Below are 19,143 nucleotides of genomic sequence, written 5' to 3' on the forward strand. Positions count from 1 at the left end.
CGAATGTAAATGTTCCTATATTTCAACTGTTTTTTTATTCTCTTTTTGCAGAAACTCAACGTACCAGTAGATTCATGTATGGTGTACTGAGTTCAGACTGTATATTAGAGATGATAAGAGATTAGGTTGGGTAAAAGAGGATTGAGAGGAAGAGTAGGGCAGATGAACCCTTGTATTGAATCAAAGAGAAATGTGTTGACAGATTGTTTGAGTCCACCAAATCAAATGGGATTTTAGATTCATAAATTATACTCAGTTTGGTGGCAGAGTAATGGCATTGCACAACAGTTTCATTAGCATGTTGATACTGGTAATGATGTGTTTGCAGGGATGAACAGAAGGATATTAGACATACTCTTTGAAAATTTTATATTTCTATGTGGTTTAAATATTTTCTTTATAATTTTTGTTGATAATTTAGTTTTACATGCTTAAATTTCCATAATTTCGCATCACTTAACTTTTTAATATAATTTATTAAATCTATATGCATCTGTTTATGCATGTTTATAATAGATAAAGAATGACAAGTGAAGCAGAGATGAATGAAAGCAGGTGATGAAGGCAGCTAATATAAGATTCTTTGCTTCATTTGTCTTCCCTTAATACTTTGCTTTGTTCGCTTTTGCTCCATTAATTGCGGTTTCAGACTTATCCGTCTTTTCGTTTACCGCTAGCTTTCTGTGGTTATTTTATTGCAAGAAAAAACATAAAATCTGTTCTTAAAAATTAGGGTAAAATTCACTAATAGTCACTATTTTTAGAGCATTTTTATTCTGGTTGCTCAAATTTTAAAAAAATTCATTGGAGTCACTGTCGTTAAAAAAATTATTTCAATCACTCGGCTGGCATACCATTAACAATAATTGACGTGACATGTCAAAGAGTCCTAAAAAAACCTAACAACTATCATTCTTTTTCGATTTAAAAGACCATCGAACTACTTATTTTTTTTTTTTGGTTCAACTCGTCGAAAACACTCCAATTTCCTCAAATCTCAATAAAAAAAAATAAAAGTTAAAACTTACTATTTTCCACTAAAATATGTCAGATTAATTTAAAAATTAAACTATGTTAAATAAAGTATTTCCACAATTGAGATTGACCAGTGACTTCTTCGTTGACCAGAAATTTTACTTTTAGGGAGTGTTTGGATCAAGGAATATGGGATTCCAATAGGAATGTGGGATTCCCATAGGAATGTAATCTACATTCCCATGTTTGGTTGGCTGGGAATCTCATTCCCGGTAATGTTTTATTACAAATAGTAGATTTTTTGGGGTATATTACCGGGAATGTCATTACATTCCTTTCCTTAGGTATTGTTGGATTACCAGCGTTTTGGACTAAAATGACCTTAATTTTTTTCCTATTCAAAAATATCATTTTTCTGTCATTGAATAATAAAAATTATACGAATGTTAAATTACAAATTTATCCTTAAATTATTTTAGATTTACAAAAAAAGTTTATAATTAAAATTTTATATGAAGTTCAGTGGTTAAAATAAAATATTACCATTTCATTAAACCTTTTTATATTTTCAATTTTGTAAAAAATATATATATATATATATTATATATATAAATTTTATGAATTTAATTTTTTAAAGAAAATATATAAATATTTTTCAACTTGTTAAAAAAAGAAATATATAATAAAGATAATTTAGTCAAATATACATTCTAATAATCTTTTATTCCTTTAACCAAACACAATAATCTTACATTCCTATTAAACCAATCAAACACAAAATACAACATTCCCAGTAATCCTATTCCCTGGTAATCTTACATTCCCACTGATAATCTTACATTCCGTGAACCAAACACACCCTTAAAGCATTTGTCAATTTAGAAATTTTAAAATTTTATGAAAAGAATACTTTAATATATCATGTCATCTTTTTTAACGACAATGACCGTAATGAAAGTAAAACAAAAATTTAGTTATTGTAATATAAATTTTAAAAGTTTGTTGACCAAAATAAAAGCATCATAGAAGTTTAATGACATTGCAATTTATCCTAAAATTTATATACAATAATAATAACAATGCATTTTATAAATTAATATTAAATTCATAAAATATGTCAAAAATAAAAAATTAATTGTATAATTATATAAATTTTATTAAATATCGTGTCAAACTACTTCATCAAATATTAATGAAATATAATTCGATTAGTATCATTTAAATAATTAATTAGTCTAATTAATAAAATTAAAATATCAATAGTCAACTAAAAAACTCCATAACTAAGTGATTAGGGTGTAATATACCTTCAGGGCGAAGCTAATATTAGATATAGATAAGGGCTGAAATATTAAATTTTTTAAGAAAAATACAATGACTTATTAGGTATTTAAACTTATAATTTAGAAAACAATGTCTAATTTATCTAATAATTAAATTTATATGGCCTAAATTGTTATTATACCAAAAAATTGAGAACATTAGATTAACATTCATTTTTTTGTATAACTACTGATTTCCAATCTATTTATCAACAAATTCAGATCGAGTACTGCAGAGGCGATGACGACCCTCTCAACCCAGTTTGCTCCATTCGCAATCGCCAATATTCAAACCCCTAACCTTGTTTAAGGGACCTAGTGTCTCATCCCACTAAACCAACGGTTGTTGGTTTTGGATTATCATTCTTTAGTTCGCCCCCTACTTGATTAAAGAGAAAATAACTTCAGTGATCGAAAATGCCTTATAATATACGATTTTAACCAACTGTTTTTGGATTTGCAAAAATAACTAACAAATTCGCAACGCGAACTCCTATTTCGCAACACAGTTTCCAAATTCGCATCTAGAACATGGAATTTTTTGCAACGCTAATTATCGATATAGGTAAACACAACTATTCGCAACACGAATTTCGTAAATCGAATTCGTCAATTTCGTAACTTAATTACCGATATAGGTAAAAACGGTAGAACAAATTCGGTAAAAAATCCAAATTCGACAATTTGAAAACCGAGTTGCGAATTTGGCAAATTCGAGTTGCGAAATGTAAAATCTCGCATCTTAAAGAAAAAATTAAAGGACATAAAATGCACTTGAGTGGTTTTCAACCTGTGACATCTCAGTTGCTAAGTCCACGTATGAATCACTCAGCTAAACATACGCCTGTAAATGAATTGAACAAACACGAACGAGGGTATGTTCATGTTCGTTCGTTCGTTTAACTTTAACCAAACAAACGAACTGTCGAAATGATTTTTTCTTTAAGAGGTGAGATTTTACATTTCGCAACACGAATTTGTCAAATTCGCAACTCAGTTTTTAAATTGGCGAATTCGGATTTTTGACCGGATTTTTTCTACCGTGTTTACTTATATCAGTAATTGAGTTGCGAAATTCGCGTTGCGAATAGTTGTGTTTACCTACATCGGTAATTAGCATTGCAAAAACGAAATTGGCGTTGCGAAAATTTCCATGTTCGAGTTGCGAATTTGAAAACTGTGTTGCGAATTTGAAATCGCGTTGCGATTTTGTTGGTTATTTTTGCAAATCCAAAAAAAGTTAGTTAAAATCGTATATTATAAAGAATTTTCGGTCACTGAAGTTATTTTCTCCTTGATTAAATATATAATAAATTCTTATATTTCTTAATTTAAATACTTAATTTTACATTAACTAAAATATTATTAGATCAAAATCTATCAAACATAAAATAATTTTACAGGGCCGGAACCCTTTGGTTCCTAAGGGAGCTCCGCCCCTGTTTACCCTTGTGTTTTATTATTTGCGATATGAGGTGGATGGTTTGGCACTTGTGTTGGCACTTGTGTTGGCACGTGGTTTTATGATGGATTAACGGGCAATTACTTGCGGCCGGCGCTGCAACAAATCCAATAATTTTTGCTTCTTTTGTATGTAGAAGTGGCTAAAACCAATAAGGATAAGCAAAAGAGAACCGCAGTAAACGATAACCATAAGGTTAAGGACTATTGATTCGCATAAATGTAAGTTAATAGATTTAACATGGCCTATAAATTGTTACATTTATCAAATTAGTATAAATCCGAACTCAAAATATTTATAATATAATCTCCAAAATCATGCTACTATATTCATCAAAGTTCACATTTATAAGTAAATTAGCAAGCAAAATGTTCTAATAGGACGAGTGACAATTTTATGGGCAAACTTTGCATGCTATGAACATCAATTATAATTTATATTTTCCAAATTTTAAATAAATATGCTAATTTTTTTTCATTCGTATCATACAAATATGTTTTTAGTTTATTTTAAATAATAAAATGAAAATCATAATTTTGGGTTGGATTGTGTGTTGGATGATGAATGCTTGTCGCCTACTTCATTTAAATTCCCCATCTTTTCTTTTTATTGTTTGTTCATGCTTTTTGGTGAGGGGAAAAAAGTTGGGTACTTTGATCTTTGGTTTGCTTCAGTTCTGCGATAATGGAGAAGCACAAATGCAAGCTCTGTGCTCGAACATTCTCTAATGGCAGAGCTTTAGGAGGCCACATGAAAGGTCACTTAGCCACTCATCCACTGCCTCAGAAGACGGCTCACCAGCACCAACACGGTGATCGCACTGACTCGGCTTCTTCGTCATCGTCTTCATCAGATGAGGAGCAAGAACTTGGAGAAGAGAAAATCAGAGTTCTCGAAGAGAAATGTTTGGTTTACGGGTTAAGAGAGAATCCCAAGAAGAGTTTCAGGTACGCAGATCCTGAATTCTCGTTTGCAGCCAATTTTGGGTCCGTTGTTCAATATATAGAAAGCGAGACCGAGTCAGGGAACCCAACTCGGAGACGATCCAAGAGATGTCGAGAGCTGGGTACTAACAAGGAACCAGAGGTGTTGATGAAATCCAGTTTGGTCGAGTCACCGACAGAGCAAGAACCGGTGAGCTCAGTTTCCGATACTTCACCTGAAGAACATGTTGCTATGTGTCTTATGATGCTGTCGAGAGATGTCTGGAAAAGCAAAAACGTGGAACAAAAATCCGTTCAGGAGTTGAACAAGAAGAAGATTCGTGGGAAGCATCGATGTGAGAAATGTAAGAAAACGTTTCGATCTTATTACACATTGGATGAACACAAAAGGGTTTGCTCTGAAACTGAGAAAACAGGTAAAATCGCCGCTGTTGCTGCTTTTGTTGGCTCCAACGACAGCAGGACATTTGAGTGCCCATTGTGCTGTAGAGTGTTCGGTTCAGGACAAGCACTCGGCGGTCACAAAAGATCCCATTTTCTCGCCGCCGCCGCTGCAAATTCAGGCAAATTTGACAACAATTTGATAGATCTAAACTTGCCAGCTCCATTGGAAGATGATGAGTTCAGTGTGGTATCAGATGCGTAGCTGTTATGGGATCGAATTCACGTACGTGGATCTGATGCTCTATATTCAATTTTTTATGCAATTTTTTCACTGTAGTTTCTAATATTTCTTCATTCATAGATGAATCACGAATGTTTGGATTTCTTTCTATTCTTCATTGTCTCTGACCCACACTCCATTTCTTGAATTCTCCGCAACTTATTACAAAATTACTGCAAATTATTACAAGCATTACTCTCTGTTTTGTCCCTGGTAATTGCTATTAGCTGCCATTGTTGAGGAGGCAGATAGCAGACTTTGAACCAAGTTTCATTTCCAGTGAATCCCATTTAAGAACAAAAAGGAAACTACAACACTAAAGCATTTTTTCTGGGATTTGGTTGGGTTATCTTATGGACCAAACACCGGCCACTGAACTCTGCAAGTACCAAAGGTGTTCGGTTCTGATAACATGTCCTGTTTCTTATTTTTTTCCACCTTTTCTGCAAAACTATCTATTACTGTACACTTGGAAGAATATTTTATGGCTTTTACTCTGTTTCGGCTTGAAGAATGATGGGAACATAAACCAGAAATTTTAACATGGATTGACTCAAATAACCTCCCTAAAAATTGGGTTTTACATTTAACATCCACCGAATTTCTGCATGAAAAGATGATTGATTTAAAATGTTAATGTGCCTTGAGATGAAAGAAATGATCGGGCAAAACAAGCTGCCATCAGCCTTATCCTATTATTGCTGCCAACAGATCCCTACTTATTTTATGCTAAAAACTATTTTTGGGTTGTCTTAGTAAACAAACATGTAAATGTGCTGGTTTTCAATACTTTCTAGAACTGAAAATTTTATATTTTTAAACTTTACGATGTTTTCTAAAATAAATTGTAGACTGTGATTATAAATTTATGGGTAAAGTATATAAATGATCTCTTGACTATGAGATGTTGTTTTATTTAGTCATCCGATTATTAAAAGATATAAAATGATCACTCGATTATATTGAGTTGTTCTGTCGAGTCTCTTGACTATTAAAAGTAACAAAATGATAATCTGATTGCTCATATGTTTCAAACTCATCATTTTCTTATTTGAGCTATAGACGTTAACCTGCTGATTGAGATATGGTCAAATAGTTTTTTTAATGATGTCTATTGACATTACTGCTGCTTTCAAGCACTGGCTTGAAGGCCTAATGTTTAATGCGCTGGCTTAATGACACAATACAAACGGAGACTCGATCTACAAAATACATCTCAAATAATTCTAAGATTATATTTTTATCATATCTCAGTCAGCATGCTAACATCCAACTCAGAAGGTCGACAATATTTTAACGGAAAAATATGAGTTCGGAACATAGGAATAGCCGAGTGACCATTTTGTAACTTTTAATAGTAAGAGGACTCAACAAAGCAACACCCTATAGTGAAGAATCATTTTATAACTTTTAATAATCGGAGGATTCAATAAAATAGCACCCTATAACCGAGAGACCATTTGTGTAATTTACCCGAAATATATATGGGTAATAATGCAAGGAGCACTTTCGTATTCCGATTTGGAAATGGAAATCACAATCAGCATCACAAGATGTAAATGGTAGTTGATGTACAAAGTTACTAAATAGTTTGGTGAGTCCATCAAGCTCCAAATTATTAATGATTCGTGGTTCATCTACATTGCTTTTAGCTGCACGTATGATTGTACAACACATGACAAAAAACAAATGAAGCATGAAACTGTCCGTTGCCAACCAACTATTGATGTGGACTGCCTTTACATGTTTACTATGCTTTGGATTATCATTCATCGACATGGCCTTTTCGTTTTCAAATTATTTAATTTAATTGTTTTTTCTCATTATTCAAAGCATATACCACCAGTTATTTAAGAAATTATAGTGCTGTAACATGTCTATGCTAACTTTACGAGCATTCTTCAAGATATCCTTCCGGGCAGTACATTTTGTTTTCCCGGCCAAATTAAATAGCATTTTAAACCATGTTTTGAGGCCACAAATGCTATGGTATTGTACCCCTATTTTAGGTTACAAACAGAGATTTAGCTGATCTAAGGGTATCGAGTTGTGCTCCTAACATTAAACTATACATCCTATAATCATTTCTAACAACAGCATACCTAAGTGGAATACAACTATATAAGAGAGGTTCACGTCTCAGAATTTTTTAATTTAATTTAATTTTAGGTACTTAAATTTGTTTTTGATTAATTTAAGATGATTATAATGTAATATGTTTTAAAGATTCACAATCATTTGACAATAAAAACTCAAATATTTTAACAGTTTCTGGTGCACGAACTTGAAACCCTTTAACTACTAAGGTAACTGAGATAACAAACATCTCTTTAACTACTAAGACAGCAGATATAACAAGCATCCATTTAACTACTAAAGTAGCTTAGTTCGCATAAGTTGTTACAAATTTAAATACTAATAAAATTATTTTTTCATTTCTAAAATATTCCTTCGACTTTAATTCCATTACTCTGTTGATACGCTAGTGTTTCTCACATGTGATCGAATATATGAGGCTTTGAAGAAGTTGGTAAACCTAGCACCGATCGAGCCAAACAAATGAATAAAAAACAAAATACATAAATAATCATTAAATTATGTTAAAATATTTTGTTTCATCATTAAAGTTTCAAAAATTATAAAATGATTATTAAACTTCTCAAAAAGTTATAAAATGATCATTATAATTTATTAAACGGTTACAAAATAGTCACTAAATTTTATTGTTATAAAATGGTCTTTAAATTTATCAAAATCAATCAATTTTATTATCTGGATTGACCATTTTATTACAATTAAATAAATTTAATAATTTTTTTATAACTTTAAAGTTTTGATGATAGAAAAAAAACATTTCAACATGATTTAATAATGATTTTATGTAGTTTACGCATGAAAATCCTACAAGAAATCATTCAATGGGACGGGGGATTAAGAATTAAAAAGATAATCCAAGTAAGCAATAAACACCTATAATTCAATATTTTTCTAAATAAAATAAGCTGCAACGAAGATTAAAACAAGTTTTTCCGAACTTTAACACTGTCGACTTTGTAGGTTTTTTTTAACTGTATGGGATAATTATAAAATAATATATTTTTAATCATTAATAATATATTCTATGTGCGCAACTGTTCAATTTAGGATTTCAAAAGAGAACGGACTTTGCACGAATTATTGTCGTGTTTAATGCGGTGTGAGCACACCCTAAGTTAACGTAATAAATGGCGACCCAATTATTAAATTGTTATTTTAATCACCCATCTTAATAAGCTTTAGATTTAATCACTATCATTACAAACATTGATTATTTTAATCACTCTATGTTAAATCTAAGGTTGGAAAAATGTGAACCGATTGAATCGATTCATTTTAAATGAAGTTTTTCGTTTTTAAAAAAATGGATGTGGTATGGGGTGGGGTGAATCTTTTAAAAAACATTGTTTATCATTTGTTCATGTAACATTTTAACTCGATTTAGTCGAACATCGGAGGAAAATATCATCATATTGATTAATCAGAATTTAGATGGATCTGAATTGGAACTAAACCAGATTAACCAAGACAGTGTTGGATATTAACTCTGGCGATTTGCCTAGGTTAGGTTTTTGAACAATTTGTTCAAAATACTTGGCTTTATTATTTATTATTATTTTTTGTTAATATGAAAGGAGGAGATGGATATGGTGAAGAAAAGAAGCAAGAATCTGGTTCTTTAACGAGTGGGATTGTAGGATTAGGAATGGGATTACGTGACTTGAATAGCAAGAAAACACATGAGGAAGAATTTATAAGAAAATATGCAGTGTTACATCTTGAAGAAGCAATTGAATGAAATAACTTTTTTTCGTTACAGTATATATGCAAACAAAAATTGAATTGAATCGGTGAAATAATACGAAGGGAAATGGAACATAGAATATGGACTAGGTTGTATATTGTTTGTTTGTGTTTTGGACTAGGCTTCCCACGGTGCAATCCAGTGTCTGCCATTGACAAAACTTTTGGCTAGAAAAGGATGCGCCTCGTCGAACTCTAGTTCCTTTGCCCACGACACCCCACGCACCGCAGCAGCTCCGGGACCCCAGCACTTATAAACCCCAAAGAACGCCGTCCTGCAAAGGCAACTAAAAAGATTAACGTGTGGAAAAAAAGATTAGGGTAGAAGTAATCAAAAGGAAAATGAAGGGAACTTACTTATTTTTGTTGCTGGCATGGTCCCAGTCGTCCCACCCACCATGAGCAACCAGGTCATCAAAGTAAGTGTAAGCATATACAATTCTCGAGTATTGACCCATGGCTCGACCCACATAAAGTGGACCCGTTCCCGTCACCTTGCAACTCACAAATGCAAAGCCCGTCTTCTCGTCGGGTGAGTTTCGGCCGTGGGCTGCTATGGATCCGAATCTTGTGGCTATGGAGTGCAGCTCACAGTCCTGGCAAAGCAGCAAGCAACCAAACAATAAATCTACTGTAGAAACGGCTCTTCTTGCCCTTTTATTCGAAGAAGATGGCTGAAGCAAGTAGAAATGTATGCTCATGCAAGAGAGAGAAAGGTTAAGTAATAGCTGCGATGGTGCCATGAAAAATACTGCATCTTTTATGATTGTTTACTTAAGTATCTGTCATTTATCTTTTCGACGAGTTGGGTACCACTAGTTTCTGATAGACAAAAGGCTCTGAGACTCTGATTGATAAGAGAAAAAAGCTCTCTTCATTTTCTTTAAACTTTATGGAGACAAGACTCAAGAGAGTCAGACTTGCTATAGAACAATGCGACGTCTTTTTCATTTTTCTTTATCAAATTGCATTATATTATAGTTCTTACTTTGTACATGGAGCGGCCGTTTCCAAAGATGAAGTCGATTGATCCCTCAATGTAACACTCCTTGAAGTAATGGCGACCAGCATCATCACAAAGAGTGTCTTGTGCACCGTAGAATCCACAGCCTGAGAAATAAGCCTTGTCGCCCGATATCCGAAACGCCACCGCTTGCCATCCTTGCATCCCCGGCATGGGTGCCGGTGCTGTATTCTACACAATGTACACTCATTAACATTATTATTTTCATGAGTTCAAAATGATTTCACTGTTTCAGTTAAAAAAACTACCGCCAAAATAAAGTCACATGCAGCACAGCGTTATAATAAATATATGTATCTACATTTATATCTATGGCGAATTATCTGCTGCTTCTACTTTCTCCATTCAGTCTGAAGAATTAATGGCGTAGAATGTCATTAGTTAGCTGTTCGGTGGTTTCTTATTATTCTTTACCTTGAAGCTGATGTTTCTAGCAGAGAAATAATTTGCATACACAGTGACAGAAGCAGTTTGATAAGTACGCAACTGTTGGCCGTTGGATCCAAGATCACTCGCTCGATCATGCCACTCGATGAAAGTCACCTCTCTCCCTGCTCCCTGCAACGTAATGTATGGCTTTGTCACCGGCACCACCACTTTCTGTCTGTAACGCCACCGTCATTAAAAAAAAAAACGCTTAGACAACCATTTTTTAAAGTGAAGTAGGTTTAGCATTTTTGAAGATTCTTTTTTTCTTCTTATAATGGCTTCCAGGGAAATAAAATTGAAGTATATTACATGTAATATCCAGCGCTGATACGAATTAGAACATTCTTTCTATTGTTCTCCGGGACAGCATCAACGGCAGCTTGAACTGACCGGAAATGACCCAACCCATTAATGTCGACGGTAATCAGCCGGTGACCGATGGGTCCGATCCACTTATGGAGGTGTCTTGTAGCTGCAACCGAGCTTGTAGCTACTGATAATGGCGGCGCAGGACAAAAGAAAGAAGCAAAACCGAAGACAAAACAGATGTAGAAGAACAAGAAGCAACTAAAAGACTCCATTAAAATAAAACAGAATCAACTGATCAGAGAATGGAAATGATGAAGTAGAAGAATGTTTCGATGTGAGATTCTTCTGAGGTTCGTAATTAGAGCTCGGGATCTTATAAAGAGACACATATTTATAAATTAATTGCGTTGGAATAATTTTTTGGGGGGTGTTTGCAACGGTCATTTCTTTTTGTATAAAGGCTTGTAGGGTTGCTTTTATGGAACCTGTTGGCTGTATTTTGCGCAAGTCTCGATGTCGGATTCTTTGTAATTTAGCAGAAACCGGTCGTTAGTAAAAACAAAATGAATCCCCATTTTAATTAATTAACCGGTCCATCCAAAATAAATCATGCATCGATGGAGAATTAGGGTTAATCTTTCCCCTTAATCCGAAAACGAAACGAATTAAAAAGAAACGGCCACGTTTTGTGAAGCATCAGGTGGTGTTGGCGTGCATGAAGGATTATGGTACAGGCATGGCTCAAATACTAAAAATTTTCAATGAACTTAAAAAGATACTCCTTTTTTTTCTAAAAATGACCCTAAATGGGGTCCACTTATGTTTTTTGAACGTTGGAGTACAAAAATCTTTGGTCTATTAGGGCTAGGGACAAAAAAGCCTAGACTCGTGGACATATATGCTTTTATATTCTTCATCCTATTATTTTAAACATGACGGTTTTTTTCAAATCGTAATTATTAGGGACCATTTTAACAAAGGCTTTAAATTTTAGTTTTTTCTTAACAATTCTCGAGATAGCTTAAAATACAATTTTCCCCACAATACTTCACTAGAAAACCAACACCAAAAGTCGTTGAATATATGGGAAAAGAAAGTCGTTGCTGATGATTGGCTTGATTATAGCTAGGGTTGGACCCACTTAAACATATGCTAGTAAAGTTTATTGTGATTGATGAAAACAGCCCAAAGAGAATTTTCTTAAATAGTATGAATGGATTAGAATTTAGGGTAGAGTATATAAATAGTCTCTAACTTTTAAAACGTGTAATACATAAATTTTAATTCGTTTTCAGTGAGACTTCTGATGTTACTCGTCGTTAGTTTTATCTAACGTGGCACGTTAACTCTATTAAATCAACCCCAATCTTCTTCTTCTTTCTTTCTTCTTCTTTCCATGTGTGGTGGCAAAATGAATTCTCATGAGAAAAAAAACAATGAATGTGAAAAAGTAGAACGATGACAATACCTAGGGTATGAGTGGAGAGTAAATGTAATCTTATTGCACTCACAACTCGAGTTCTTCTTCTCCGTTAATATAACATGAAAGGAACATGTACATACATAGCTTTTCCTCTTCTTTCTATAGACAACTCTATCACCATCCATATAGAAAGAAACAAGAAAAATGAAGTTAATCTTGAGACATACACCAATATCCTGCTTCCTTGAAACAAAATTTCATTTTTCAGAATCTCGTTATACCAGTCAAAGAAGATACTATAACCACAAGGGAAAAAGAAAGGCCAGGTCTTTATTTCTTCCAAAGGTTAGTGAAGCAAAGAGAAGAAGAAAATAATTTTTTTTAGAAAAAAACAATGATCTGAATGAGAAATAAAAAAAATTCCAGATTAGATAACATGGTCCAAGTTAAAAGAAAACCATTTTAATAGAGTTTGAAGCCATGGAGCAGAGAAGACAAGTTTGAGAAAGAAAGGTGTGTTAAAAAGATTGGTTTTTCCCCTCTCTTTGGTGTGTCTTGGAAGGGTTGTTCTAGTTCTAGAATTAGAGTTAGAAAAAAGTATTTTGTAGGGTAAAAACTGAAGTAGAAAAAGGTTAACTAACAGACATTGCTTCAGTCCTCACTGTCAACAACAATTTGTCTACTCTTTCATATCATCATCATCTATCTACTTTGATTGTGGTAATGTTTGACTCCCAACACTTAAAGGATAAGAAGGAAGAAGAAAGAAGAAGAAGAACAGGGGTGTTTAATGGAGTTAACGTGCCACATCAGATAAAACTAATGACGGGCAATGTCAGGGACCTTACTGAAAACGAACTAAAAGTTCAGTGACTATATTGCAAGTTTTAAAAGTTGGGTGACCAAAATATAAGTGCCCCAAAAGTTTGGAGACTATTTATATACTTTACCCTAGAATTTAATATTTATTCATACTTTTTAGTATCTAATCTATTGATTAATTAATTCATATCAGATTTTATTGAGGTTCAATATAAGTGCGACTCTCCTAACTAAATTTTCTTCACTCATAATATCATGATTCGAACCTATGATATTGTTTAAGCAATCTAATACCTCATCTTACTAGATAATCAATTATTAATTATTCATAATTTTTTTAATCATTGATAATGTATATATACTATATAGATTTAAATGTTCTAATCAATAATCTTTAGAAGAAACATGAGTCTATTATATGAGACTTTGTCCGTCAATTAGTTTTTTTTTTACAATATTAGATTTGGTTCGACTCTCGTATCTTTACAACATAATATTTATAATAATGATAAATTACATCATTAGTGATCAATATATTATTGTTTTCTTATTTTAATTATTGAACTGATAGAAAATAAATCAAATGAGCAAAATTTAAATACATGGAAAAAATCCCAAATTGAGAAAAGTATAGGGATGGAAATCACAATTTGACCTATAAATTATATAGAGAATAATAAAAATAGTGAAACCTATGGAGGTTTAAAAATCTCAATACATAGGATTATACTATGACAAGGAAATGAAATAAATGACAACATTATATTAACAAAAACAACCTAGTTAAATTCCCCTGTTTCATTGCACTATATATCAAGTCTCAGCACAACTTGTTGAAGCCCAGAGGTGGTGAAGATTCAGCCATTTTTGGGAAAAACTGTTCCCTTTCAAGAGAGACATAAAGACGAGCCAAGACCTTAACCGCCGAACCCCAAGCAATAGGAGCATAACAAAACGCATAGCCGAAAACAGCTAGAGCTCTTATAACTCCAGAAGAGAACCAAAAATCCCAATCAATGGAACGAAAACTTGAATGGCAGGCAGCAAGAACGAGTTGATCGTTATCGATGACAGAGCAACGGAGCCGAGGAAATACAGTGTCCAGCCTACTAAAGGGTGAATTGTGCGAGGAATAATGGCGAAGGGAACAAAATAGGCCGCGAGAATTGACCAGATTGCTACGAGCTTTAGTGCAGTTTGGATCAAGGACGTGGTTTTGTCTGAGTGCCGGTAGCATAGTTTGGAGATGCTGGGGCGTGCTAGTCGAGTCATTGCTATTATTCCAAGGAAGATAATGGTTTGGATTATAACAATCGGCATCTCAGCCGCGTAGCCTAGATTTTGACGACGATTTTCATGCCACTGAATGCCCAAAAGCAAGACAGGCCAAGACCACCAATACCATGGCTTCAACCATAGTGCACCAGGGAAAGTGATCACACTGTTCGGTCCACAAGGTTAGATTTGCAGCTCGGAATCATTATAAGATTTTTAATGGCATAATGTCAAAATTAGCCCCCAACATTTATCAAGATAATCACTTCAACTCTTCTTCTTCTTCTTTTTAGCACTTTAACCCTCAATGTTTCAAATTTTAGTTAAAATGGTCTTTATTTGATGAAAATAGTTAGTTAACTAATGGTCTACGTATGTTATTATGTAGAATGTGACACATCAGCAATTAAACTCATGTAAAAATATCACATCAACTGTTAATTAACGTTTCCATCTAACATGAGTCATTTTGACCAAAAATTGAAATATTGGATTAAAATACTCAAAAAAATAAGAACTAAAATGACTATTTTGATAAACGTTGGGATTTAATTTTGATATTATACCATTTTTAATATCATCACCAATCAGTAATAAGAAGCATCCATTTGATAGCCCAGTGGGAGCCTGTATTGTCCATCAAGGTTGGAGCCATTTAAAGGTGGGTGGAACATTGGCTGGTCGAGCAAGTCAGGGAAATAGGCACAAATAAATCCCTGGTCTGCACCATCAGGGTTTTCTTTACCGGATTCCAGTGAATGAATCATGTCTTTAAATACATCCAACGATGGCTGCAGATGACTTTCTTTTAGGAACCCAAAATTTGTTCACAAAACACAGTTGAAAACCTGGAACGAATCATTTACATAAGGAGCTCGAATTTTTTACCTGCAACACAAAGAGACCAGTATGGAAGATGCAGGGGTTGATAAAGACGGCACAATTTTTTAACTGCCCACATTGGAACAATTCATCGGTTTTCTGTAGGAAAAGATTGTCTGCGTCTAGCATGACAACTCTCTCATAGTCCACCAAACTCCAAGCATATAGTTTATTCAGTGTCAACTTGAATCTCTTGTCAAAATTTTTTTGACCATTGTAAGGGTTATTAATGTTCTCCACCCTCACCACCTTTGCTCCATCTTCCTCTTCCCTATACCACCAAAAAAGAAAAAAAACCACAGCCGGTCAAACTCATGTCCGTTTCATCACAATTTTCATTCTAATAAGGAACATTATAGCCTTTAACGATCATGTTTTTGAAAGAACCAAAGCAAAAGAAACCCCAAAATATTACAATAACGAGGGTATATTTTGAAGGGATCTTGCATCAGTCATGTATTAAACGAGTGAAAGATATTAATCTCACATTAAAAAGAAAAAGAGAGAGGTTTTAAAGTTTATAAACAATGATATTTTACATCTTATCACATATATGATTTTTAGAAGAGAATAATGATTTCGTGATAAGTGATATCATAGTAATATTTTGGTTTTTTGATTTCATGTTGGGCATCCTAGTGGATGGAGTAGATCGAATAGACAATCATAATGACGACTTATGACGAGAACGTCACGAGATTGAATAAAAAATAATATCACACCTTAAAGAGATATAAAACATTAGTTTCATAAAAAAAATTAAAATTTATAAATGATGATATTATACATTTTAATATTTAGTTTGTTATTTAAATAAATAAAATAAAATGATAACGTGCATGGCCCCAAGTCCTCCGTCTCTTACCGGTAGTTGACTTTCTCCAACCGACCCTAACTATCTCCGTTTGAGTTTCAAAGTTATTTTAATATTATTACCGACAGTGTTTTCTATCAGCAGTTTGACACGTAGTTGAACAATACTAAAATTAGATTTTAGCCGTCCATCTTATTATTATTTCTAATAAAAGTTACTTATATTTATTTTTAAAAATAATATGTTAATAGTACATAGATATTTTTTGGTTAAAAGTCTCATTACCAGTCATCGTCGATCGATTTTAATATGACACGTGTCATTTATAACTCAACTTAGTCCTTTTAGTATAAATAATAATATATTTTAATCCTTGTATGTTTGATAAAAGTAATCCCCCCCCAATACGTTAAAGTTATTGTTAGTTGGTCTAAATATTTTAACATAAACACTCTTTAGGTCCCTATCGATTTTGAACTCGAGCAAATGAATCTCTAAAGTTATTGTGAATTTTTACATGTACTGTGAATTTGTACATAAAGTTTCTAAACACTTATGAAATCTAAATGTAAAATGTGTTACTATTATAACTTTAAATTTCACTATCTTTACTTACTCAAATATTATAATTACAAAAACATGAATTAATTTCTACAATCGCACTGAGAAACACATAAATTAGTATTGCAAGTAAGACTACGGAACTTTAAGTTAGAATAAATTTTTTTTAAAGTGGGGTTATTTGAACTAAAATTAATCACACAAAACACCAGTCATACAATTTAACATATAAAAATGCAAAAGCTACATAACCAAATATAGTTACAACGCTACAGTAAGGACTTCAAGTGTTTAAGAAATTTCATGAAAAATTCATAAAAATATTAAATTAGTAATAAAAAAATATATATAATTAGAATTTTAAGATTTGGACTGATATAGTGAGATTAAGGATTTATTGGGAAAAAAAAGAAATATTTATAGTTTCAATAAAATTTTCAAAATTCTGATAATAATATTATAAAAAAATATTTTTTTGTTTATATTTCATTTAAAAAATTATTCAATCACAGTTGAAGACATACGGTGTACTAACAGACAAGGTTTGACACCATCATAAATCGTTCTTATTTACTAACTTGTAAAATATACATAGACTAAAATACTCTTATTTTTTTCAAGAAGGATCAATTTGTTCAATTTTAAAGTTGATAAAACTTAAAGTGTGTCTAAACTTAAATATTTAAGCTAATTAAGTATAAGTTTAACATTTTAAAGTTTATATAATCACCTTTTTAAATATATATAGATAAAAATATTTTTTATGGTAGGAACTAAAACATATTTTTTATGTAGTATAGCTATTTGAGGAGGACTTTAACCTATTTCTTTTTGCTCACCAACAATGTTTTGTTTCCTCCATCGTATAATTAATTACTTTTAAGGTAATTCATGAAGAAATTACCCGACGTTACAACTTGAACCAGAAAAAGAATGGTAGATTCAAGGGATTTTCATTTCTAGTGCTTGAGCTTCGGTATCCACTCAACATCAGCCATGTAATTGTTCATTAACGAGGTGATACTCTGTAAAAAGCATTTAAAGAAACTAAATAAAAAAGTATTGGATTCTTACAAGGCACGAACCCAACGGAGGGGAACATCGAGGGAGGCAATGACGATGAGATCGGCGTTTGCTCGTAGCTTAACAAGGGATTTGATCAAGACACGTGTGGCAACGTAGAACTCGTAGTCTCTCGGCGTCCCCATGTACATCATCGTCGCATAAGCGTTCCGGTGATCCTTCTTCCTCGGTTTAACCTCGTGAAGCGCTGTCGTTTCCACCACTGCCAGCAACACCGGCAAGACTCTTAAGAACGTAACAGCACAGTTTCGTCTCTCCATTCGTTTCTCTTTCTCTTTTTTTTTTTTTCCTCCTCTAAAAATGATTGGAAAGAATGGGCATGGCTTTGGATGGCAATTCTCAAAGCATATAAATAGGGGAGAATAAAGCAATGTACGAAGGAAGCAGACAAGGAAAGCTCTTTAAGACGAAGTACAAGTGCGGATTTTGGAAATTTACCTTACGAATCATTAAACTCCACTTTTGCTTCAAAGAAAAAAGTTTAGCATTTTAATTTTATTAAATTAAATTATTGATTATTTTTGTAAAAATTAAATTATTGAATTTAATATCAACTTTAATAATATCTAATCTATTAAATTTATTTATTATTATTTAAAATTTATGGCTTTTAAAATATTTAAAAATACATTTTAAAAATCTTCAATCAAATAATTTTACATATGTATTTTATAAATTTTAATTATTTAAAATATTTGAAATAGTTATGATTGAAAATCTTAAAAATTTAACCATCAAAATAATTGATAAGTGATAAATATCATAAAATCAAAATATAAATTATAATTTTTTTTATTAAATGAAGAAGTAATACATTCTTAAAGTAAATGTCGAAGTTTTAATCTATATAATGTGTGATAACATGAACATCCTTGACAATACAATCAATTAATAGATGTTATTAAATTATAAATTTTTTAATTGATTCATTATGACCCTAAAATATTTATTTATCGATAAATTAAATTATTTAAATTAATTACGTTAGAAGAATTCTAAAAGAATATCTAACTTAGCATGTGATTATGTGTAGGGATGGACATGCGTCAGGTTCGGCTAACTCGAGGCGATTTGAAAATTTTACATCCTTCACTCGACCCAAAATATATATACCCTTCACCCGACCTGACTTTTTGAGATAAATCCGAATCTAACCCAAAATAATAAAATATTATTTTTATTTAAAAATAATGATTTAATTGAAAAAAATAATATAGAGGGATATTATTGTATATATTCTGAAATATATAAGGTAAAAAATTGGGTCGGATCATGTATTTTCACCCTGAACCCGACCCGAACCCAATTTATTTT

At 32.4% G+C, this 19,143-nt stretch overlaps 2 protein-coding genes and 1 pseudogene across 2 annotated transcripts; 1 reads left to right on the forward strand and 2 right to left on the reverse strand.

Moving 5' to 3' along the window:
- The first annotated feature begins 142 nt into the window (after nucleotides 1-142).
- Nucleotides 143-5,502, forward strand: LOC120155150 (zinc finger protein ZAT4-like). The gene is made up of 2 exons (XM_039166732.1): nucleotides 143-153; nucleotides 4,394-5,502. The coding sequence occupies exon 2, from the start codon at nucleotides 4,444-4,446 to the stop codon at nucleotides 5,347-5,349; it is 906 nt and encodes a 301-aa protein (XP_039022663.1). The 5' UTR covers nucleotides 143-153; nucleotides 4,394-4,443; the 3' UTR covers nucleotides 5,350-5,502.
- Nucleotides 5,503-9,205: 3,703 nt separating this feature from the next.
- On the reverse strand, nucleotides 9,206-11,270 carry LOC120155149 (probable pectinesterase 68). Its single transcript, XM_039166730.1, has 5 exons — nucleotides 10,970-11,270; nucleotides 10,646-10,835; nucleotides 10,196-10,402; nucleotides 9,565-9,803; nucleotides 9,206-9,482 (listed from the first exon to the last, which is right to left on the reverse strand). The coding sequence occupies exons 1-5, from the start codon at nucleotides 11,239-11,241 to the stop codon at nucleotides 9,326-9,328; spliced, it is 1,065 nt and encodes a 354-aa protein (XP_039022661.1). The 5' UTR covers nucleotides 11,242-11,270; the 3' UTR covers nucleotides 9,206-9,325.
- Nucleotides 11,271-13,962: 2,692 nt separating this feature from the next.
- LOC120155152 lies at nucleotides 13,963-18,092 on the reverse strand (annotated as a pseudogene).
- Nucleotides 18,093-19,143: the final 1,051 nt, after the last annotated feature.

The sequence above is a fragment of the Hibiscus syriacus genome, unplaced genomic scaffold, assembly GCF_006381635.1.
Source record: "Hibiscus syriacus cultivar Baekdansim isolate YM2019G1 unplaced genomic scaffold, ASM638163v2 tig00111166_pilon, whole genome shotgun sequence".
NCBI lineage: Eukaryota > Viridiplantae > Streptophyta > Magnoliopsida > Malvales > Malvaceae > Hibiscus > Hibiscus syriacus.

What these genes read in the sequence shown, in the direction of transcription:
- LOC120155149 (XM_039166730.1), bottom strand. Translation starts at nt 11,241, where the DNA reads ATGGAGTCTTTTAGTTGCTTCTTGTTCTTCTACATCTGTTTTGTCTTC. An exon ending in CTAGAAACATCAGCTTCAAG is followed by an intron (nt 10,403 to 10,645) that starts GTAAAGAATAAT and finishes TACATTGTGTAG; the next exon opens with AATACAGCACCGGCACCCAT. An exon ending in ACGGCCGCTCCATGTACAAA is followed by an intron (nt 9,804 to 10,195) that starts GTAAGAACTATA and finishes CTGCTTTGCCAG; the next exon opens with GACTGTGAGCTGCACTCCAT.
- LOC120155150 (XM_039166732.1), top strand. Translation starts at nt 4,444, where the DNA reads ATGGAGAAGCACAAATGCAAGCTCTGTGCTCGAACATTCTCTAATGGC.